Source organism: Solanum stenotomum, chromosome 3, assembly GCF_019186545.1.
Source record: "Solanum stenotomum isolate F172 chromosome 3, ASM1918654v1, whole genome shotgun sequence".
NCBI lineage: Eukaryota > Viridiplantae > Streptophyta > Magnoliopsida > Solanales > Solanaceae > Solanum > Solanum stenotomum.
Window position 1 is genome coordinate 44,820,000 of NC_064284.1, and position 24,595 is coordinate 44,844,594.

A 24,595-nucleotide genomic window follows, 5' to 3' on the forward strand; every position below is an offset into this window, starting at 1 on the left:
TTTTATGGTAGCTTTTTTAGAAACAATGGTTTTTCCAAGGAGAGGCGGAAAGATTAACATCCTTTTGACTGGGGTAGTGGATGTATTAATTGAGAAAAAGAATTATACCATCGTCCCCATGATTTTGGCTGATATCTACCGTGCTCTGACTGTTTGCCAGAAAGGGAAACGCTTCTTCGAGAGATGCAACATATTACTTCAACAATGGATAGTAGAACATCTTTACCGACCTCCTACGGTGGCAAGGTTTATTTAGGATCGAAGCGATTACATTACAAGTCATGCCAAAAGGGTGGAGAAATACAGGTGTCCGGAAGGGGTCAATGCATGGGTTGAACATTTTCGCTCGCTAACGGAAGATAAGATCACTTGGAATTATCCTTGGTTCCCTTGGGTAGAAGTCATACACATGTCGTCTGTTCGCCCTTTTTTATTGTTGATGGGTATTAAGGGTGTGCAACCATACGTACCACTGCGGGTTTTACGTCAGTTAGGCAGACGTCAAATTCTACCTATCACAGAGGATATGAAAGATTTTGTGTCCGAAGTTGGACCAGAGGTTCCCCTTCCTGAAGGATTGGCCCAAAAAAATTAGGATGGTTGTTTAGTCATGGGAATTGGAACGATGGTTAAAGAACGACACACAGGAGAAACTCACCCGGAATACTCTAATTGGCTTGAGCAACAACCTCGATTACAAGTTAGGCCGGATAGGTCTGTGAAAGAACCAATAGACCATGAGGCTGAGATGAAAATAAAAATCGAGTTGGCTATGCGTGATTACCTTCCTGAAAATCAGGAGTTAAGAGCAAATTTAGAGCTCGCTAGAGCCGCTCTAACTCAACAACAAGTAGAGTTCGAAGAGAAAAGAGCCAAGGCAATTCAGAGAGAAACCTTACTCCGAGGACAAGTTGATTTGGCAACAATTAGGGGAACACAAGTTGCGAAACTTGCGGTATCTCGACAACAACAATTGAGGACATGTGATCAGAAAAGTCAGACAGATTTTGATCAAGAGAGAGCTCAATGGATCCGTGAAAGGGGAAGACTTCAAGAGGAAATAGAGTCAGTCTCAACTCAAGAAAGACGTGCTAGAGAAATGGTGGCCTCCCGTGATCAACAGATACGAGGATGGAATCAGACTTGCAATTCACTTCGATCAAAAGTCCGTCGTTTGGCTGATCGCATTGCCCAAATGGGTTTAGACTATTAAGAGATAAACCATGAACAATTTCTGGCTGAAGTACCTGAATTCGCTGAGTACCTTATGAATTCAGTGCAAGATATATATCAGAGTGTAGGAGGTCGTGTAAGACCACCATCTCCATGAGCAAGCAGATGGGGATGCAAGCATGACATTTATGTCTTTGGGATATGAGGGTTGATACAAACATTTGTTTCCTTAGTGTCGTTTTCTTTAGTTTAAGTCCTGCTTTATTTCATCCTACTTTTCTACGCTTTGTTTAGGTCGTGTCTGTTTAAGATATTGACTTTTGTTTAGCGGTTTTCTCATCGTTTTCCTACTTATGTTCCAAACATTGAAATGATATGTTAAGTTATATTTATGTCTGGTTTCATTTTTTCATTAGTATAAATGAATAAATATATAGAAATAGTAATATCTATATGTATATATCTATAACAACTATAAAAAATATAATTAAATTAAAAAAAGTGTTAATGTATACTCTCGAACTATGCAAAGATCTGATTCATGCACTAACATAATACGTAGGCAACCCAATGGGTTCGATCAAACATTTTTAACAAGAATAACTAAATAAGAGAAAACACCTAGATAAGCCGAGATGAAACATAAGGTCTTCCATATTAGAAGTATATGTGTGGATGCAACATGCACGATTCCTTAACACTAATATGTTTGCTACTTCATTCAGAGAGAGAGAGAGAGAAATACATACTAGCTTAAAGGTGATTGGTTTGTGGTTAAGCTGGCATCACATCCCTACAATACAAGGTCGAAAAGGAAGAAGAAAATGGCCCATAAAGATGGGAACGAGTCTGACCATGATGAGGTCCGAAACCAGAAAACTTCACATGAAACAGCATCAATAGAAGAGATAAGGGCATTAAGACAACAAATGACAGATATGTACGAAGCTTGGATGAGCGGACAAGCTCCGCCTTCTTCAATACAAGACTATCTAAATACAAACATGCCACCCTCTATCCAAGTGTCGACAAATGATCCCATTTATCGACCTGGATTCAGCCCTTATGCTAACACATCCAATGTCGCTGGAACTTCTACGGTGCGCCCTTTGAGTACCCCTATGATGAGTAATCCACTTTTTATGCCGACTGTGCCGACTAATATCATTCCACAGCCAACAATGATGCCTAACAATGATCCTTCGTCCAAAGTTCCTCATGATCATGGTTATACCCTTGAAGAGGCAATTAAAATTTCAAGCTCGTATCCCCACATCCATCAATATAGTTCCCCTATAGAAGTTGAAAAGGCGGTTAAGAATGAGGAACATGAAGAGTTGGCTAAGAAAATGAAGAGTTTGGAACAGAGCATAAGAGATATGCAGGGACTAGGAAGCCACAAAGGCATCTCATTCAGCGATTTGTGCATGTTTCCCCATGTCCATTTGCCTGTTGGTTTTAAAACTCCAAAGTTTGAGAAATACGATGGTCACGGAGACCCCATAGCTCATTTGAAGAGATATTGCAATCAACTGAGGGGTGCAGGGGGCAAAGAAGAGTTGCTTATAGCCTATTTTGGGGAAACCCTAGCGGGAATTGCATCCGAATGGTTCATAGATCAGGATATTGCCAACTGGCATATTCATGGGATGATTTGGCTCGATGTTTTGTGCAACAATTCCAATACAATATTGACATTGTGCCAGACCGCTCCTCATTAGCTAGCACGAGGAAAAAGACCACGGAAAATTTTCGTGAATATGCCGTTAGATGGAGGGAGCAAGCTGCTAGGGTTAAACCATCAATGAAGGAGTCTGAGATGATTGACGTTTTTCTCCAAGCGCAAGAATCTGATTACTTTCACTACTTGCTTTCTGACGTCGAGAAGAAATTCGCTGAAGTTATTAAGGTTGGGGAAATGGTGGAAAATGGCATAAAGTCTGGAAAGATTGTAAGCTAAGCTGCCTTAAAAGCCACAACACAAGTGCTTCAAAATGGTTCTGGAAATATTGGAGGGAAGAAGAGAAGGGAGGATGTAGCTACTGTTGTATCAGCACCTCGGACCTATGTCCAAGATAATCCCCCGCAACACTATTTTCCTCCCCAAACTCCACAATACCCCATCCCATACTCTCCATATCCCGTTTTAAGCGCACAGCCAATTGTCCCCCTTCTTATCCGCAATGGCGTGCCCCAATTCCTCAAAATCATCCACCATCCCCACAAATTCACCAAAATACTGTTAGATTTCCTTTTCGTCCTAGAAAAGAATACAAGAAAGGGAAATGGAGCTAAGGATGAATTCACCCATATTAGAGAATCATATGCTAGATTGTTTCAAAAATTAAGGACGTTGAATGTTTTGAGTCCTATTGAAAGAAAGATGTCAAATCCTCGCCAAAGAAATCTAGATTATTCTCAACACTGCGCTTATTGCTCTGATGCCCCAGGGCACAACATAGAGAGGTGTTGGTACTTGAAAAAGGCGATTCAAGATTTGATCGATACTCATCGAATTATCGTTGAAAGCCCAAATGGACCAAACATCAATCAAAATCCACTACCCAGGCATACTGAAACAAACATGTTAGAAATGATGAACGGTTGCGAAGAAGTTGCAGTCCCATACAAGTCAATCCTTAAAGTTGGAACTGGCATGGAAAATTCGACGAATCTTGTTGACTTGACAAAAATGGTGTCTTCAGGGGCAGAAAGAACATCGAAAAAGATAAGCCCATCAAACACACCCATCCTAACTGTGAAGGGAGCACTTGAAAATGTTTGGGCAAGTCAGAGAGAGGCAAGATTGGTTGTTCCAAGAGGGCCAGACAAGCCTATCTTGATCGTGCAAGGAGCCTATACTCCACCTATGATCATTAGGCCAGTGTCCCAACTTCCAATGACTAACCCCAAGGCTGTCCCTTGGAATTATGAGCCTACCGTCGTGACATACAAGGGGAAAGAAATTAATGAAGAAGTAGATGAAATAGGAGGAATGACTCGTTCGGGAAGATGCTATGCCCCGACTGAATTAAGGAAAAATAAAAATGACCAAATGTAAGTTAAAAGTCCAGTCACTGAAGGGGAGGCAGAGGAGTTCTTAAGAAAGATGAAATTGTCAGACTACTCCATTGTGGAATAGTTAAGGAAAACTCCAGCCCAAATCTCTTTGTTGTCATTGTTAATACATTCAGATGAACATCGTAAAGCTGTAATGAAGATTCCGAATGAAGCACATGTTCCTAATGAAGTTACAGTGAGTCAGTTAGAAAAGATTGTTGGGAGAATCTTTGAGGTAAACCGCATCACCTTTTCAGATGATGAACTACCAGTGGAAGGTACGGGACATAACCAAGGCCTCCATATCACTGTAAAGTGTGAGCTTTCATATGTCACTCGAGTTCTAATTGACGGAGGGTCTGGGGCAAATATTTGTCCCTTGTCAACTCTACAAAAATTGAATGTTAATGTTGAAAGGGTGCGACCCAACAACGTATGTGTTAAGGCTTTTGATGGGTCCAAAACAGATGCCATCGAGGAGATAGAGCTCATACTAAAAATAGGGCCTGTCAATTTCACCGTGAATTTTCAAGTGCTGAATATCAATGCATCCTACAATCTATTGTTGGGAAGACCATGGGTGCATAGAGTTGGGGCAATCCCCTCTACGTTGCATCAAATGATTATGTTTGAATACGATCGACAAGAAGTGATTGTTCATGGTGAGGGGGATCTGTCAATCAACAAAGACTCTTCCCTCCCTTTTATCAAGGCGAATAATGATAATGAGGCATTGGTTTATCAAGCTTTTGAGGTAGTGGTTGTTGAGTATATCCTCGAGGGGAATCTCATTTCAAAACCACAACTGCCCATGACATCCGTGATGATGGTGAATGAAATGCTGAAGCATGGTTTTAAACCAGGCAAAGGCTTGGGGATCTTCTTGCAAGGGAGAGCTTATCCGGTGAGTCCACGAAAGAGTTTTGGTACTTCTGGCTTAGGATACAAGCCTAGAGTCGAGGACAAAATGAAGCCCAAGAAGCAGAAGAGAGATGTATGGTCACTTACCAAGCCTATACCACCCATATACAAATCTTTCCTCAAAGCCCGCACAACAGAATCTTCTGAGTCACCACTCCCAGAGCCAGTGCTGGAGGTTCATGAAGAATTGATCAACTATTTTCAAGATTTATTTGTCGAGGCTGATATGATTGAACTCGGAGAAGGCACTAGCGTCAGAGATGTGCAATTCATTGGTCCTGATGTCCAGCTGAATAATTAGTGGGCCACACCTCTCCCCATTAAGAATGAGTCTTGGTAGTCTGTCTTGTTTTTCTTTTTGTCATCCGATTTATTCAAGGGTTGTAATTCAGATTTTGTCTCGTCGTTTTATTTCAAACTCTCTATTTTTCTTTTCAATAGGATGTAATTGTGTTTTTATTTCAGTCTAATATATTTATTTTGTTTTCTTCTATACAGTTCTTTCTATGCCGATTCTAGTGATATGACATGCATGCAGAATTTTTCACCGGATCTTAAAATCCAATCTAATCTTCAACCTAATCCTGAAATAATAAGTCAAGAAATCGAATATGATGAAAACGAAGTATTTGAAGAAGTAAGCAGGGATTTCAAATCTTTTGAGAATAAATCAAACCCAAACATGAGTGAAACTGAGACGATAAATTTAGGGGATCATGAAAATATTAAAGAGACTAAGATAAGCGTACATGCTCGACATCAAAAGGAGGATATAATTCAGGCTCTGTTTGATTACAAGGATGTTTTTGCGTCATCTTATGATGACATGCCTGGATTAAGCACTGACATGGTGGTTCACAAGTTGTCGATTAATCCTAAGTTCCCTCCAGTAAAGCAAAAGTTGAGAAAGCTTAAAACTGACATGAGTGTAATAATTAAAGAGGAAATCACAAAACAACTTGAGGCCAAAGTCATTCGAGTCGCTCAATATCCTTCTTGGTTAGCCAACATCGTACCTGTCCCTAAGAAAGACGGCAAAGTTTGAATGTGTGTTGATTATCGTGATTTGAATAAAGCAAGTCCAAAAGATAATTTTCCTTTGCCCAACATTCATATTTTGTTGGATAATTGTGCTAAACATGAGATTGCTTCTTTTTTGGATTGCAATGCGGGTTACCATCAGATTATTATGGATGATGAAGATGCAGAAAAAACGTCTTTTATCACTCCATGGGGTACATATTGTTATCGGGTTATGCCTTTTAGGTTAAAAAATGCGGGTGCAACTTATATGAGGGCAATGACAACAATGTTTCATGATATGATGCATAAAGAAATCGAAGTTTATGTGGATGATGTGATCATTAAATCAAAAAAGCAGTCAAATCATGTGCAAGACTTAAGAAGATTCTTCGAAAGGCTTCGCAGGTATAATCGCAAGCTTAATCCTGCAAAATGTGTATTTGGAGTACCGTCAGAAAAGCTTTTGGGGTTTATAGTCAGTCGACGAGGTATCGAGTTAGATCCTTCAAAAATAAAAGTCATTCAGGAACTGCCACCTCCAAAGAATAAAACTGAGGTTATGAGCCTTCTAGGAAGGTTAAACTACATCAGTAGATTCATTGCTCAACTCACAACAACTTGCGAGCCCATTTTTAAGTTATTAAAAAAGAATGTCACAGTCGAATGGATCGAAGAATGTCGAGAGGCTTTTGAAAGGATTAAGAATTACTTATCGAATCCCTCTGTGTTGGTTCCTCCCGAGCCGGGCAGACCATTGATATTATATATGTCAGTACTGGATAATTGTTTTGGATATGTATTGGGCCAGCATGATGGCACTGGGAAGAAAGAGCAGGCCATTTATTACCTCAGCAAGAAATTTACTGTTTATGAATCGAAGTACACTCTTCTCGAAAGAACGTGTTGTGCCCTAACTTGGGTAGCACAGAAGTTGAAGCACTATCTTTCATCTTATACTACTTATCTCATTTCTCGTACGGATCCGTTAAAATACATTTTTCAAAAGCCCATGCCCATGGGCAGGCTTGCGAAATGGCAAATATTACTCACAGAGTTTGACATTATCTATGTGACGCGGACCGCAATGAAGGCTCAAGCCTTGGCAGATCATTTGGCAGAGAACCCTATTGATAATGAATATGAACCACTTAAGACCTACTTTCTAGACGAAGAGGTATCATGTATCGATGAAGTTATTCATGATAAGGATCAAGGATGGAAGTTGTTCTTTGACGGTGCCGCTAACAAGAAGGGAGTTGGGATAGGAGCAGTTCTTATGTCTGAATCAGGGGAATATTTCCCTATAACAGCCCAACTTAGATTCTATTGTACCAATAATATGTCAGAGTATGAGGCTTGCATCTTGGGTTTGAGGTTAGCTACTGACATGGGCATCCAAGAGTTGCTAGTGCTAGGAGACTCAGACTTACTGGTCCATCAAATCCAAGGAGAATGGGAGACTCGTGACCCAAAGCTCATACCATATCAACATTGTTTACAAGATCTTTGTCGACAGTTTGTGTCAATAAAGTTTAGACACATTCCTAGAGTTCATAATGAAATTGTTGATGCATTGGCAACTTTATCTTCGATGCTGCAACATCCTGACGCAGCTCATATCGACCCTTTGTACATACAGATTCGTGATCAGCATGCTTATTGCAACTTGGTGGAGGAAGAATTTGACGATAAACCTTAGTTCCATGATATTAAAACATATCTTCAGTCCGGAAAATGTCCTACTAATGCCACTAGTAATCAAAAAAGGACTATTCGGCGACTAGCTAGTGGTTTTTTATTAAGTGGAGGCATATTGTACAAGAAAACACCTGATTTGGGTCTTCTAAGATGTGTAAATGCTAAAGAGGCTTCAACAATCATGATTGAGGTACACTCAGGAGTTTGTGGACCTCACATGAATGGATATGTTCTGGCAAAGAAGATACTTCGAGCAGGTTATTATTGGCTCACCATGGAGCGGGATTCTATACGGTTTATTCGTAAATGTCATGAATGTCAAATACACGGTGATTTGATACATTCTCCTCCCTCCGAGTTGCATGCGATGTCTGCTCCATGGCCTTTCGTGGCATGGGGAATGGATGTGATTGGACCAATAGAACCAAAAGCATCAAATGGTCATAGGTTCATCCTGGTGGCCATTGATTACTTTACAAAGTGGGTGGAAGCAGTAACTTTCAAGTCAGTGACCAAGAAGGTCATGGTGGATTTCATTCATTTCAACATCATCTGTCGATTTGGTATTCCAAAGGCAATTGTTACCGATAATGTTGCAAATCTCAACAGTCACTTAATGCAAGAGGTATGCCGTCAATTTAAGATTGAACATCGAAATTCGACTCCTTATCGCCCAAAAGCAAATGGGGTTGTAGAAGCTGCCAACAAAAATATTAAAAAGATACTTCGTAAAATGGTGCAAAGTTCTCAACAATGGCATGAAAAGTTGCCTTTTGCTTTGTTGGGTTATCGCACTACAATTCGTACATCAGTGGGTGCCACCCCATATTCGCTGGTATATGGGACTGAGGCAGTTATACCTGCAGAGGTTGAGATTTCATCCCTGCAGATTGTTGTAGAGGCTGAAATTGATGATGATGAGTGGATCAAAACACGCTTGGAGCAATTAAGTTTGATTGATGAGAAGCGAATGACATCAGTATGCCATGGACAATTGTACCAGAAAAGAATGGGACGAGCATACAACAAAAAGGTGCGTCCCAGGCGTTTCGAAGAGGGTCAATTAGTGTTGAGGCGTATTCTGCCACACCAGGCTGAAGTCAAAGGCAAATTTTCTCCAAATTGGAAAGGATCATTCATTGTAAAGAAGGTATTATCCAATGGTGCTCTTTACTTAGCAGATATAGAAGGCAAAATGACAGAAATGGTCATCAATGCTGATGCTGTGAAGAGATATTATATATGATGTGATTTTTCGGTATTAGAAACCCTTATGTTTGGACTTGACATTTCAAAAGTTGATGTAATGGAAATTCTTGGTCCTATGTCTAAGTATTAATTCATGTGTTGTCACCCTTGTTGAGAGTTAATTTATTTCATTGGTTTTTCTGCTTCCTTGGCTCTTCCATAAAAATAAAAAAAATATAAAAAAAAATAAAAATAAAAAATCAATCAGCATGAACTACGTTTGACCTGATTCTTGTTTCAATAAGATGTGTAGGCAACCCTGGCATAGGGTTCGTTCTAACCAAATAAAAAATCCAAAATTCCATATTTGTAAAAAACTGGGGCAAAAGTCATTTTTTTATTTATTTTTATTTTTTTCTATCCCAAAGCTAAAGTCAATCCCATTATTTAAAGTCGTATTTGAGACTTCATCTTGTCATTTGTTTCTAACCTTGTATAAAAGTTGTGTTTCAATCAAAGAAAGACCTTTGGATCAACCTTTGAAATGTCAAGAGTAAGTATGTTAATGGTACAAATGATGAAACCATGAGAGAGTCTTATTGGTGAAAATACTAATTGGGCATCATAAGGCGAATGTGAGTTGAGAGAAATAAAAATGAGAGAGTCTTATTGGTGAAAACCCTAACTTGCCATCAAAGTGAGCTATGAAAAAAAAAGAGTCTTATTGGTGAAAACCCTAACTGGGCATCATAAGGCGAAAGTGAGCTGTGAAAAAAAAAAGAAAAAAAAATAGAAAAGAGAGTCTTATTGGTGAAAACCCTAAATGGGCATCATAAGGCGAATCTGAGTTGAGAGAAATAAAAATGAGAGAGTTTTACTAGTGAAAACCCTAACGGGCACCATGAAGCGAATGTGAGTTGAAGGATTCAAAGTGAATGAGTTTTAGTGGCAAAAACTCTCGTGGACATCCCAAGGCGAATAAGAGTTTGAAGTTATTTATGACTTCGCCAAATCGTTGGGGCTCCACATCAAGATTAGATGATCAATAATGGTTGAGGAATAGATTAGATGGACAAATCGGGTATCAATTCAAATTGCATGTCATGATCAGTAGAGTCGGCTACCACACTCAGATAAGTTTTTCTTTCTTACTCTCTCTAAAAGAGATTTTTCATCGAATCATTTTCTTTTATTCTTGTGTAGTGTATATTTTTCTTCCCCTTTTCATCACTTGGTTTCACATGTCCTTGAGTCGAGTTTGTGTCAAAAAACCGAGAAAGGATTTCAAGACTAGCTACCAACTTTCTGAATTGTACAAGGCAAAGCATCATGCCAATGAGTTGTCATCTATTGATAAGTTCTGGATTCAGAAAAGTCCACAATTTAATGAAAGCTAAACAAGGAGTATCGTGAAATGAAGGCGGATATGGGATTTAAGTCTCTCGAAGAAAGCAAATTTGGGTGCATACATTCAATCAATAACGAGCATTGGCCGGTTGGGAATAAGTAAAACATGACAAGTGCTAGCAATCCTCGTCAAAATGCAAGACCACAAACCAACCACCACGTTTTTAAACTCACAAATTTTATTTGTTGAAGCAGGGGCACAAGTTATTTCGAGATCAAAGATCCAAAAACCTAGATGTTCAATTTAGTCTACGAAGAGCTAAATGGCAACATTGCACAAGAATTATAGTCCATATTGGGTAAGTGTTTGTTTGTCTTATTAGTATATGGAACATAGTGTAGCAAGGACCCTCCTGAATAATGGGATGTAGTATATAGCAAGGACCCTCCTGAATAATGGGACGTAGTATATAGCAAGAACCCTCCTGAATAATGGGACGTAGTATAGCAAGGACCCTCCTGAACAATGGGACGTAGTATAGCAAGGACCCTCCTGAATAATGGGACGTAGTATATAGCAAGGACCCTCCTGAATAATGGGACGTAGTATATAGCAAGGACCCTCCTGAATAATGGGACATAGTATATAGCAAGGACCCTCCTGAACAATGGAACGTAGTATAGCAAGGACCCTCTTGAACAATGGGACGTAGTATAGCAAGGACCCTCATGAACAATGGGACGTAGTATAGCAAGGACCCTCCTGAATAATGGGACGTAGTATAGCAAGGACCCTCCTGAACAATGGGACGTAGTGTAGCAAGGACCCTCCTGAATAATGGGACGTGGTATAGCAAGGACCCTTCTGGATAATAGGACTAGACTAACATAATTTTATTTAACCGGTTCATCATGAAGAATGGAGTTGGTGTAAACACGCATAAGCCCTCTAAAGAGTACATCGCGACAAAGCTCGAATCGTCCAAAGTCTCGATTTAAAGCTAAGCACCATCTTTTATTTCTCTCACAAAATTTTCTTATATTAAACTGGGGCAAAATTTTGTGTTATTAGTTTTGTTTGTTTTAATTTCAGGAATCTAGTGATAGAATGGGGTCAATCCACATTTCCAATTCAAGATCTTGGATGGAAAAGAGTGTAATTTTCAAGATCAATTTCGATTGAAGAAGCAGCAGCCCATTCTAGAAAAAAACACACAGTCAATAACCAAGTACCAGTAAAGGGAACCTACCTGGAGAAAGACATTTACCTTTTAACTCATTTGAGATGAAAATCAATATCTCATAACTCAAGAAGCGCGAAGACTCAAGTCAAGGTTCAAGAGAAGCTACATAGATAGGGTCGTGTACTTGTATTTCCTTTAAATTTTTCATCTTTTATATTCATGTAACAATAGGAGTCGCGAACTGGAGCCTCAAGGGGACCTCACTTGACTTTCAACTCATCATTTCATCTCCTTGAACTACACGTGACCTGATTCCCTTATAACCGGGGATATGTAGGATGTCCAAAACTAGGACTCGGTCGCACATTTTTCTTTTCGAATAAGAGTCCGGTCAAAACTTGTCACGTTGTTTATTTCTTTGTCTGAAAACTCTTTGTGTTTCCAGTCAAAGAGGGGCAAACTGTAGACACGTATTTTTTGACCGAAGTAAAAATTTTACACCATTCTTAGAGCTGAAATATTTTTATAAATATAAATTAAACATTTTGACTTTTCTCTTATTTTTATTAAGTTTATTTTAAAAGATTTGAAAACAACAAAATAAAATCACTTTTTAAGGTAAGTTTTATTGTCAATTGTTTAAAAAGAAATGGAAGATTACAAAAATCTATATTCGAAATTAAGTTTTTATAAATAAGCTAGTATTATTTAATTGTTTTTTATATATATAGCTAGTTGACTTTTTCTTAGATTTTTATTAATTTTAAATAATTAGTTTATATGTTATTATAATTTATTATTTGTAGTTAGTTATTATTCTTTTAAAAGTAGAGTAAAACTAAAATTAAAATAAAAAATAACCTAAATAATCTAACAAACCTACCCCACTCCTACTCCTATCCAAAACATACTACACGTACAAAACCAAAAAGGGAAAAGGAGAACAAAAGCTTTTGACTTATCTTCCAAAAATTTAAAAAAAAAATAAGAAAAGAAAATAAAACCATCATCAAGTTATACTCCCACTTTCTCTCAACTTCCCCACACTCCCACTCCCTCACGTTTTCCTCCACATTCCACACCCCACACAATACAACCCACTACCCCACACCTACACCTATCCTAACACCTATATACATACACCCACATACTACAAAAAAAAAAGGACACACATAAAAGGCATACATAGAGATATAGGCATTAATTAAAAAATGCAATACATATTGTACTTTCTCACATTGTGATTGAAGATCTGGAAATTTATTTTCGCGGTTTCAAGTTCGTGGCTCCTGATTATTTGTCCTTTCTTCTCGTTAACTAATTTTCACAAGAGGTAACATTTATTTGTACTTTATTTTTTGCATAATTTTATGTCATTATTGTGCAAGAATTAATTTCAATATATTGAAGTTGTTCAGATTTCATATGTGTTTAATCTGTTAATATTATTAATGTTGTGTACTGAAATATATTCGAACATGCTATATGACATGTGAGTATTTCTTACATGCTTGAGAGTCCATTCCTCACTCTTTTTCCTTAATTAATTATCAAAGTTTTTATGTTTGTGTCTTACTAAGTTGAATGAATTCTTTGTTTGATCGTATTTAGAAAAGTATTAAGTCATGTTTTATGCTATAATATGTGTGTTGTCTTGATATTTAGGGTTCTAACAAAAAAATAATAATAATAAACTTGTTAGGATAAGGAGAAGGAAACAAATTGAATTAAAATAGATTAAGAAAAAAAAAACAAATGTACAGAATGTCTAAGAAAAATATAAACAAAAAAGGGAACAAAACGTACAAAAAAAAAAGATTTAAAACTAAATTTATTTTAAGGAAAAGAATAACAGAAACATTTAATAGAAAGTCAAACAAATATTATAAAAAGAAAACATGAAAAACAAGAAAAAAAATTACTAAATTATAAAAAAAAGGGAGGAAAAACGCACAGATCTAAAAAAATAAAATATTCATATCATACAACGCTCCTATTTTATATTGACAACCAACACGTACAATATTCACCAAAAAATTCAATACACAAAAAAGAGATCTCATGGAAAAGAAAAAGAAAAAGAAAAATTACGCCCCACTTTATATTTTTCACTCACAAATAAAGGTTGAGTCGAAGGTTTATTTTGTGGTTTCAAGTTCGTGGTTTCCTATTAGGATCGCTTTCTTTTCATGAGTTTTATTTTCGCAAGAGGTACTATTTAACGTTTATTTTATAATTTAATTTTCATGATTATATAGTACTTAATTTCGGTGTCATGAATTTATTCAAATTTCATGTGTGTTTAGCTTTGCGATTATAATATTGAAATACATGCAAATATTTGTATTGTTGAATTTGGATTAAAATATGATATAACGTATAATTGCTTCTCGCTCACCCAAGAGTCAATATTTTTCTTTATTCGCTCTATTTTATCAAGCGGAAACGTGACTCGTGGATTGTTGTTAATTAATTTGATCAATTCACATATTTTTGAGTTATTCGTTGATAGCATAATTTAAGAATGGACTAAGTAAATCATTATTTGTTAACCAAAAAATGCATTTTTATACTATTTAATCTTTATCATCTAAAGTCTCTTAGATTCTTGGTATTCTTAGGGTCATAGATCTAAGACTAGTTTCAAGTTTATTGTGAATATAAAGGTTAGATTTATTTTTCTTAAAAAGGTCCCTTTTATGAGTTTATTAATTTATGACATTAGATTTGGCGGTAATAACTTGCAAATAATAAAAATCGCCTCATTGTTTAAGCGAAAATATTTGTTAAATGAGATATAGTCACTAATTATTAGTTAAAGTGTACTCTTAATGTATTTGTTGTTTTATTATGCTTTCATTAAAAAATTATAAATTAATTACGCTCTGTTTTGTTAATGCTTGGAAACACTATTGTTGCTCTTACTTTATTTGTTTATATTTTGTTATGCTTCACGGAAAATTAATAATTATATTAAAAATTTGTAAATTAATAACACTCTATTTAGTTAATGGCTGAAAGTACTTTTATGCTTTAATAAATATAAGGTTTAATTAATTAAATTTAATATTTTGTGGGGGAGGTGATAAGTGACATATAGAAGAGGTTTTTTTGTCACTTTAACATTTTACTTTTTTTTTAGACTGTTTCAATATAATCATAGGTATTTATTAGGCTCTATTATACATTATATGAGTAATAATAATTAAATTTCATCTCAATTAAGAATGTGGTTCCACATCTTTTTGAGATACTTAAGAAACTCAAGGATGCGGTTACGCACCTTGATCAAATTATTTTAATAATTAATTTTGTTAATTCAAACCAAGAGGTGTAAATTGAGATTATTAGGTGTGATGAACTCGAGAGGGGAAGACAGTTATGTCTCCAAATGTCAAGATCGAGAATGCAGTTATGCATCCGATTTAAGACTAATAAAAATTCAACAATAAAAAATAATAATAAGCAAACCATGGCCTGTAGACATAATATATCAAAAAATAGTAAAAAATAAGTATAAGTCAATAAAAGCGATCGTGCAAGAACCACGAGACTCGAGGGGTGCCTAATACCTTCCCCTCGGTCAATAGAATTCCTTACCCGAATTTCTGGTTCGCAAACCAAAACTAAAAGAGTCATTTCCTATTGATTAGGGATTTGAAAAGGTGACTTGGCATACCATAACTCAATTCCAAGTGGCGACTCTGAAACAATAAAATAATCCCTTAATCAATAACGTCACTTAAATTGGAAAAAACCCTTTCGCTCCAGCCTTGCGCAAAAAAGGGGTGTGACAGAAAGAATAATTAGTAAGTTGTCAAGTGCCAAACGGAGCTTTAGTAAAAACTCTAAGTCCGTGACAACGTGGTATCAGAGCGAAGGTTTGCACTAAGGGAATGGCAACCGAAGGGGATGTAAACGCCGCTAGCACCACCAACGTCCGTCCAGATGGTGGAAAGAAGGCCCAAAAGGGTAAGAAGCACCAAAAGAGTCATGAGGAAATGCTGCTGGATCCCACACCAAGCGAGGCGCTAACATCTCATCCACCCTCAACCACCGAGGCCAGTGATGATGAACATGGCGAGGAGGCCATCGACGTCACCGAGGAGAAGAGTGGGTCTCAAGGGTTGAAGTGGCGAGGAAGGCCGTGGAGATATTAGGCCGGCGCATGAATGTGGCCGATGGCAAATTCAAGACTCTTGAAGACTTCACCCTTGAGGAGACCGAAAACATCCGTAAGGAGTTGGAGGGACGTCAGCGGGCCGAGTTCGAGATGAAGGAGGCCATCACTTCCTTGGAGTGCCGACTTATGGAGGCGTTGAACACAATTGAAACCATGAAGGCCGAAATGAGGACACTCAAGGATGGCATAGAAGTTGGAGGATCGGCATCACCCGACCGTGATAGGGAGGCCAGGGTCGAGGCTCCCAAGCCACCTGTGTTTAAAGGCATCCTCGATGCTCAAGAGGTGGAGAATTTCTTGTGGCACTTGGAGAATTACTTCAAGTGTAGCCGGGTGAAGAGTGACGAGACCAAGATCAACACTGCCGTGTTGTATCTTTCAAAGATGGCCATGTTGTGGTGGAGGCGTAAGGAAGCCGAGATAGGGAAGGGGACGTGCACCATCAACCCGTGTGAGCAATTCCGCGAGGAATTCAAGAAAGCCTTCTTCCCTAATAACGTCATATATGAGGTTAAGCGCAAGTTCAAGGAGCTGAAGCAAACGGAAAGCATTCGGGCATACGTGAAAGAGTTCACAACTCTAACGCTTCAGATTCCCAACCTCACGGACGAAGACATGTTGTTCCACTTCATGGACGGGTTGCAGAATTGGGCCAAGATGGAGTTGGAGCGGCGACAGGTCAAGACCATAGATGAAGCCATCACCCAGGCAGAGTCTTTGACAGACTTTAAGCCTGATCGGCATGACAAGGCAAAGGGAAAGGATGCAAGGAACAGTCATGCCAAAGGTGGGGGAGACCGTGGCCGAGGAAAGGAGCAGCAGACACACCCCAAGCAGTACGACCCCTACAAGCCGGAAAGCAAACGGTTCGTGCGCTAGAACTACACGGAGAAGAAGGCGCAGACCACTAAGGAAGATGGTTGCTACACTACGGAGGACCACACGGCTATGCCAGGTGCCCGGAAATGAAGAACCATGGTGCCATCCTACGCGAGCGGAAGGAGAAGGACGCACAAGAGCAAGGGCAAGATGCAGGCACGACGCAGTTGGGCATGGATGGACTATGCGGGGAGATAGCCAAGCAGACAGAGAAGCCGGGAGACTTCAGCACGCAGTATGTAGACATCTCTATTAATGGACGTACAGCTCGTGCCATGGTGGACACCGAGGCAGAAGCAAACATCATGACCAAGACGGCGGCAGAGAGGTTAGGACTAAACTATGTTCCAAGCAACACCCGCCTCAAGACGGTCAATGCGCCACCGACCCCGCGTGCGGAATCGCCCAAGAAGTAAGCATCACGTTGGGAAATTGGCAAGGTAAGACAAACTTTACAGTTGCTCCTTTAGATATCTTTGACATTATTCTTGGGCAGGAGTTCTTCCAGCGCTACCACACGATGATCGACCCCCACTTCCAACGACTCATGGTCATGGAGCGGGAAGGGTCATGCATGGTACCTCTAGTCAAGGTACCGAAGAAGGGAGGACATGCCCTCTTGTCGGCCATGCAGATCGTGAAGGGCCTGAAGAAAGGAGAATCGAAGTTTCTAGCCACCATTGCAGGTTCGAGAGAAGACAACGGTGCTAAGGAGTCCTTGCCACCGATCATAGAGCAGGTCCTTGAAGAGAACAAGGACGTGATGCCAGACGAGCTGCCGAAGACCATACCTCCGAGACTCGAGGTAGATCACAAGATAGAGTTGGAGGTTGGAGCCAAGCCACCCGTGCATGCACCTTATCGCATGGCTCCACCTGAACTAGAGGAGCTAAGGAAGCAGTTGAAAGAGCTCCTCGAGGCCGGTCACATCCGTCCATCCGAGGCACCTTATGGCGCACCGGTACTATTCCAGAAGAAGAAGGATGGATCCTTACGCTTATGAATCGACTATCGGGCGCTCAATCAGGTATCTATTAAGAACAAATATCATATCACGCTCATTGCAGATTTGTTTGACAGACTTGGACAGACCAAGTACTTCATGAAGGTGGACCTCCGAAAAGGCTACTACCAAGTGCGCATCGCAGAAGGGGACTAGCCGAAGACAGCATGCGTGACGAGATATGGAGCGTAGGAATGGTTGGTGATGTCTTTTGGCTTAACCAATGCACCCGCCACATATTGCACGCTGATGAACAAGACTTTTCATCCTTACTTGGATCAGTTCGTGGTGGTCTACTTGGATGACATAGTCATCTACAGCAACACCTTGGAGGAGCACGTGGAGCATTTGAGAAAAGTCTACCAAGTCTTACGGGAGAACCAACTATACATCAAGCGGGAGAAGTGCGAGTTTGCCCAACATGAAGTCATTTCTTGGGCCATATCATCAGCCAGGGCGAACTACGGATGGACGAGGCCAAAATACGGGCAATCCAAGAATGGGAGGTGCCCATTAAAGTGACCGAGCTACGATCATTCCTTGGACTTGCAAATTATTATCGCAGGTTCATAAGGGGTTACTCTGCAAAGGCCGCTCCACTGACCGAGTTATTGAAGAAAAATAAGTCGTGGGTTTGGAGCGCGGAGTGCCAGCAAGCCTTCGAAGGTCTCAAGGCCGCGATAACAGAAGGGTCGGTCTTGACGCTGCCCGACTTTTCAAAGACTTTTGAAGTACATACGGATGCTTCAGACTTTTCCATTGGGGGAGTCTTAATGCAGGAAAGACACCCAATAGCATTCGAGAGCCGCAAATTGAACGAGACCGAACAGCGCTATACAGTGCAGGAGAAAGAAAATGATGGCCATTGTACATTGTCTACGCACGTGGAGACACTACTTGCTAGGCTCCAGGTTCGTGGTTAAGACGGACAACGTGGCCAATAGCTACTTTCAGTCGCAGAAGAAAATCACCCCAAAAAAAGCTAGGTGGCAGGATTTTCTAGCCGAGTTCGATTACGTTCTGCAGTATAAGCTAGGAAAGAAGCAACGTTATGGCCGATACACTAAGTAGGAAGGCCGAACTTGCTGCCATCACGACGGTCCATTGTGATATCTAAGATGCAATCAAAGATGGCATGCAGCATGATCCCGAGGCCAAGAAGTTGATGGAGTTAGCCGCCCAAGGCAAGACTAGGCGCTTTTGGGTGGAGGATGGCCTTTTGCTCACGTCCGGTCGAAGGGTCTACGTGCCGAAATTCAGGACTATCAGGCGGCAAATAATCAAGAAAAGCCATGACACACCGTGGGCCGAGCATCCAGGGCAGTGACGAACGAGGGCGCTAATCAAGGCTATCTATTTCTGGCCACGTATGCGAGACGATATCGAGTGTTATGTGCAGATTTGTCTTGTGTGCCAGCAAGACAAGGTAGAGCAAAGGCATCCGGGAGGACTACTAAAGCCACTACTCGTAGCGAAACGTCCATGGGAGAGCGTGACTATAGACTTCATCACTTCCCTACCTAAGTACGACGGGTATGGAACTATCATGGTCGTGGTGGACAGGTTCTCAAAGTATGCTACCTTCATACCCGCCACAGTCGGATGCACCGCAAATGAGGCCGCTCGATTGTTCTTCAAGAACATGGTGAAATACTGGGGGCTACCAAGACACATCATTAGCGACCGAGACCCTTGCTTTACTGGGAACTTTTGGAGAGAGTTGTTCGAAATACTTGGCACAAATCTTCACTTCTCTACAAGTTTCCATCCGCAGACCGACAGCTAGACAGAACGCGTCAACGCCCTGTTGGAGTGCTACCTGAGGCACTATGTCAGTGCGCACCAAAAGGATTGGGCCAGACTCCTAGACATGGCACAGTTTTCTTATAATTTACAAAGGAGTGAGTCCACTGAGCGCACATCGTTTGAATTGGCGACGGGCCAACAACCCCAAACTCCGCATTCTTTACCGGCCGCTTTCGTAGGGAAGAGTTTGGGAGCTTACCATCTTGCCAAAGGATGGGAAGAATAGCTTAACACTGCCAAGTCCTACTTAGACAAAGCAGCAAGCAAAATGAAGAAGTTTGCCGACCACAGACGACGTCCCACAGACTACAAAGATGGTCTTGGTAAAATTCAATCCAAGACAGTTCAAAGCACTAAGGGGCGTTCATCAGAACTTAGTGCAAAGATATGAGGGTCCGTTCTGAATCGTTGTAAAGGTGGGCAAGATCTCATACAAGGTGGAGTTGCCTCCACACTTTATAATCCATCCGGTGTTTCATGCAAGCGTCCTCAAGCCTTACCATGAGGACAAGGAAGACACTAGCCGGAACCAATCCCGACGGGCCCTCATTACTGTCACCGCCTCACACGACCGGGAGATTGAAGATATCATAGATTATCAAGCCAAACGGAAACGGGGTCAATAATCCAGCGCCATGTTCCTTGTGCATTGGAAATGACAATCTCCGGAGGAGGCCACATGAGAGAAATATGAAGACTTGTGGCAATTCAAAGACCAAATCTGAGATTTTCTACAGCAATGCGTCGCGGTCGTTGTATCATCAGGTGGGGGAGTGTGTCATGTTCCGCCACTATCCGAGCCAAATTTTGCAGCCAAGTAGGCATGGAGGTTTCTAGAGTTAAAGAGAGAACTCTAGAATGCCTTAGATATTTCAAGAAAGCCTTGGAGAATTCTAAACTATGTAGAATTCTCTAGAAAGGGGGACAATGTGTAAATACTTTAGGGACTTCTCATGTAAATATTAATTGCACTTTAGTCCTTAGGAAGTAGTATAAATAAAGGTGCCTCTCATTTGCAAGGCATCACTCAAGTGTAAAGCAATCTTCCAAAGCAGTACAAAAGTCTTCTTCCAAAAACTCTCTTTGATCTTTCTAAGTCTTTCTTAGCATTCTCTTAGTGTTCTTGTCTTAAAGGCTTACTTGAGCTTACGAGATCTTGAAAGAATAGTGAGTAAGTTGTCAAGTGCCACACGGAGCTTTAGTAAAAACTCTAAGTCCGTGACACAGGGCTGAGATTCTGTCTTGCCCTGTCCCGCTCTGGAGGTGGAGTTTTGTCACGACCTAAAATGAGTCATGAGTGGCACCCACACTTAAACCTCCTAGGTGGGCGAACCAATGAATCCAAACCCCAACATATATTACTTGTTAAACTTACAAAATACAAACCATAATGTGGAAGCTCAATCTTATTAAGGTAAGAAACACAAATCCACTAAACCCAACTCTATGTCACTCCCAAAACCTTAAAGTCATCACATCAAGGACAACTAATCTCCAAATACTAAGTCTAAGAGTATCAAAGACACCAAAATAAATAGTAAAGTAGTCTATGTCCGAAAACTTAGGACATCATGCCGTGAATGAAAGAATCTAACACGAGCTAGAATGAATAGCTCACCCTGGAACCTGAGGTGCTGGACACTGGCTAGAGCTGAGGGCAGGTTGAAGTCGTTGGTACACTTGTTGCACTCCACAAAAGGAAAACAAAAAAAAAACACAAGTAGGACTCACTACAAGGCAACATGTACTGAGTAGATATCATCGGCCGACTCAAAATAGTAACTAATATGCATAAAGTGTCATGCCTCGAGCCTACACCCTGGGCGGGACTGGCACTCGAAGACCATTGATGGCCCCATGCGAACCTTTGGTATGGCTTACTTAACTCAATGGAAGACAATATGCATATCTATAATGATCAATGAACTTAACTGAACTGAATAATAAAATAACTGAGAATGTTTTAAAGATTAAACATTCAACTTGGCCAAAAGTGGCAACCCAAGTCTTATCAATAAGAAATGATAATGAAAAGACTCAAAGGACTAACATCTGACTGTCTATGAGCCTCTAAAACAACTAAGATGGATATTGGGACAACCCCCACAACATCCTAATGAACTAACTAGAAAGCAATAAAAAGGAGTCCTCTTAATGCCAAGAGGCTCACCGACTGACTTTGAACTGCTCATTGGATCAACGATGCGCTGGAATGTCGATCCTAGTTACCTGTGTCTGCATCATAATAAGATGCAGGCCAACTGGCATCAGTACATTGAATGTAAGTATGCAAGTTGGAATGCTAACAAACATAGGCTTGAAAGGGAATCTGAAAGAAACACTTACCTTGGCTCTTTTCAACTCATGAATACTTACTGAACTCATTTCAATATAAAGAAGTTTAAAACAAGTGCAATATAAAGAAAATTTGCTTAAAAACATGATGTCAACTCTATGTATATACAAGGATACAACAACTCTGAAATGTATGTAAAAATGCAATAAACTGGTGTATATAAAAATACAATAACTTTTGTGGGAGTTTCTCTAACCGACAACCATCACATAAGAGCTATTGTGACGATACAGCGATCTCCCTCACGCTGCCAGCACATCCTATACCCGACCAAAGGTATAGGACCTGAATTACTAAGTGGATCCACTAGTCTATGCGAAAAGGGTTCATCTAAAAAGTATGATCCTTTTCTACCCATGATGGCTATAAGGGGGCTGATAGTTGTATGAACTCTTCCCCTTCGGTGCTCAATACTACTCCCAAAAATGATACTAGCTCTTTATGTTTAAAAACATACTTCTTCTGTGATTTGAGATTAGTGCTCAAAGACTTAGCTCAAAGGCTATCTTGGAAATCAAAGTTTCCCCTCTTGCTTCATTTAGAAAGTTATTTCTCTTTTCTGAAAACTAGCCCGAAGGCTCTTTGAAAATCTCAGTTTCCGTTCTTATTTAAATGTGAAAACATTTTAAATCTCTTTGGGAATACTTATTGCCCATATACTTTTGAAGAAATGAAATTCAAACTTTACTGTTTACTCTTTACTCAACTTGAACTTTAAGACTTAAAACAAAGTCAAAACATTTGGAAACCTCTAAGAATTTATCTTGACTTAACTCTTACTTCTCTTGACTTTGATCTTAACTTTCCTTGAATTGGATTATGGATTCAAGGTTCATGATCTCATGTTTATGGATGATGTCATGATGTTTAGATGTACCTTAGAGTGTTGGAATAACCTAGAAAACGTAGGTACATCGCTTAGGAACACGTACAAAAAGGTGGGGAACGAATGGGGAGAATTAGCGTCCCTGGCACTCTGAGAGGCGCGGGACACCAGCCCTCAAAGTTCAGAGAACTTTCTGTGGCACTCTGGCTGGCGCAACGCTCCAGAGGCCAAAGTTTAGAGGAACTTTTGTGGCACTCTGGCAGGCGCGGCACCCCAAGCCCTTGCCCAGAAAACTCAGATTTTTCTCCTTCGTTTTTCATCTCTAAACCCTCTAAAATTCAATGGTTCTTTCCCCAAACAGTTAGAATCATTTATACCCTCAATATAAAATAGATTCAACATGAAATTTCACCCGGAAACACGAATCAAATCAACAAGAGACTCCAACAACACAACCAACAAGAACTCAACGAATTTTCAACAATGTTCTTCAAGAACTCACTTCCTTTGCATTCAAATAACCTAAATTTGCTGTATTGAAACAAGATTTGCATGTGGGTGAACTAAACCAACACTATGTGATCTCACATACCTTGTAGGGATCACCCCCGACGAATTCCACAAGTTAAACTTCGACGATCTTGGCGATTCTTCTTCTTTCTCCTCTTCTTTTCTCCTCTTCTTTTCTCTTCTCTCAAAACCCTAACCCTTTTTCCAAAAGCGCTAACTGATCTAATTCAGCTTAGTCCCCTAATTAATTACAAAAAAAAATGAATTAAAATAAAAGGATAAGGAAAAGACCAAACTACCCTTTAAAATCCGAATTGGACTTTCCTTATTCCAACAGCCCAACTTCCAAAGGGTATAACTCACTCATACGAACTCGGATTCGCGTAAACTCAGCGGCGTTGGAAAGATCCTTCCAAGAGCTTTATAACCATATCTGTAAGTACACCTAAATCATCCTGAACTAGGAATTATGGCCATTTGAAGTTGAGCAAAACTCAACTTTTCCAAACTTAAACAAATTTTCAAGATTTTAATTCTCTCCAAAAATGACTATTTCCAATTATAAGCTTCTTCCTAGTTATTTCAAATTGCGAGATGTTACATAAAGTAATAGTATAAAATCAACTATAGCACTTAGTAGGTGATAAGCAACAAACAAAATGAACAAGTGACAATGGAAGCAAGTACGCAATCAATCATAATATCAAGCACACACACGAGGACTAATGCCTCCACACCACGCTCATTTGGGAAATGGGTTCTTTGAGATTGAGTACATTAAGTTAATTCAATATCTTTTCCTTTAATGTTACCGTGTCAGAACGTGACACCCCGATTCAATAATACTGTGTCGGAACATGACACTCTGATCCAATAATATCGTGCTGGCTCGTGGCACCCGATCCAGCAATATAGTTAATTCACTTGTCATTCTTATCATCTCTTTCCACTTTCTTAACAACATTTCATTCAAGCCTTCTTTATTCAAGGCATCACTTCGATAGAGAGGGTTCAAGTTTATAAATTTTACGGTCTCAGGATTTCAGACCAATCACAAACCACACAACCAAGCCACACAACCACACAATCAAGTACATATAGAACTTCACAATATCACTCAATGAATATCAATCGCTATCAAGAGTCTATCTAAAGCATAGAATAAACCATAACATACCTCCACTGAAGAACCGAAGTCAAGCAAACTACTTCTCCAATGCTTTTCCTTTCCTCAATGCCTCCAAACCTTTTCAATCTATTAAGTATATGCACATAATTTGTAAGTTAACGAGTCTATAAACACTCATATTATTCTATGTCTAGCCTAGACCCAAAAACTCACCTAATTCTATAATCAATTTCTTAAAGCCCAAACCTAGGAGTAAATCTTAATTCCTCCATTTAGCATAACTTTCATGGAATTTAAATAATTCGATAC

The 24,595-nt window shown here is 39.7% G+C and overlaps 1 protein-coding gene and 1 pseudogene across 1 annotated transcript; both read left to right on the forward strand.

Annotated features, from left to right (window-relative positions):
* The first annotated feature begins 3,769 nt into the window (after window positions 1–3,769).
* Window positions 3,770–9,121, forward strand: LOC125860572 (uncharacterized; annotated as a pseudogene).
* A 6,641-nt stretch (window positions 9,122–15,762) lies between these two features.
* On the forward strand, window positions 15,763–18,986 carry LOC125858983 (uncharacterized). Its single transcript, XM_049538735.1, has 7 exons — window positions 15,763–16,643; window positions 16,733–17,027; window positions 17,153–17,617; window positions 17,737–17,856; window positions 17,942–18,165; window positions 18,225–18,570; window positions 18,801–18,986. Exons 1-7 carry the CDS (start codon window positions 15,763–15,765, stop codon window positions 18,984–18,986), a joined length of 2,517 nt encoding a protein of 838 aa, XP_049394692.1.
* Window positions 18,987–24,595: the final 5,609 nt, after the last annotated feature.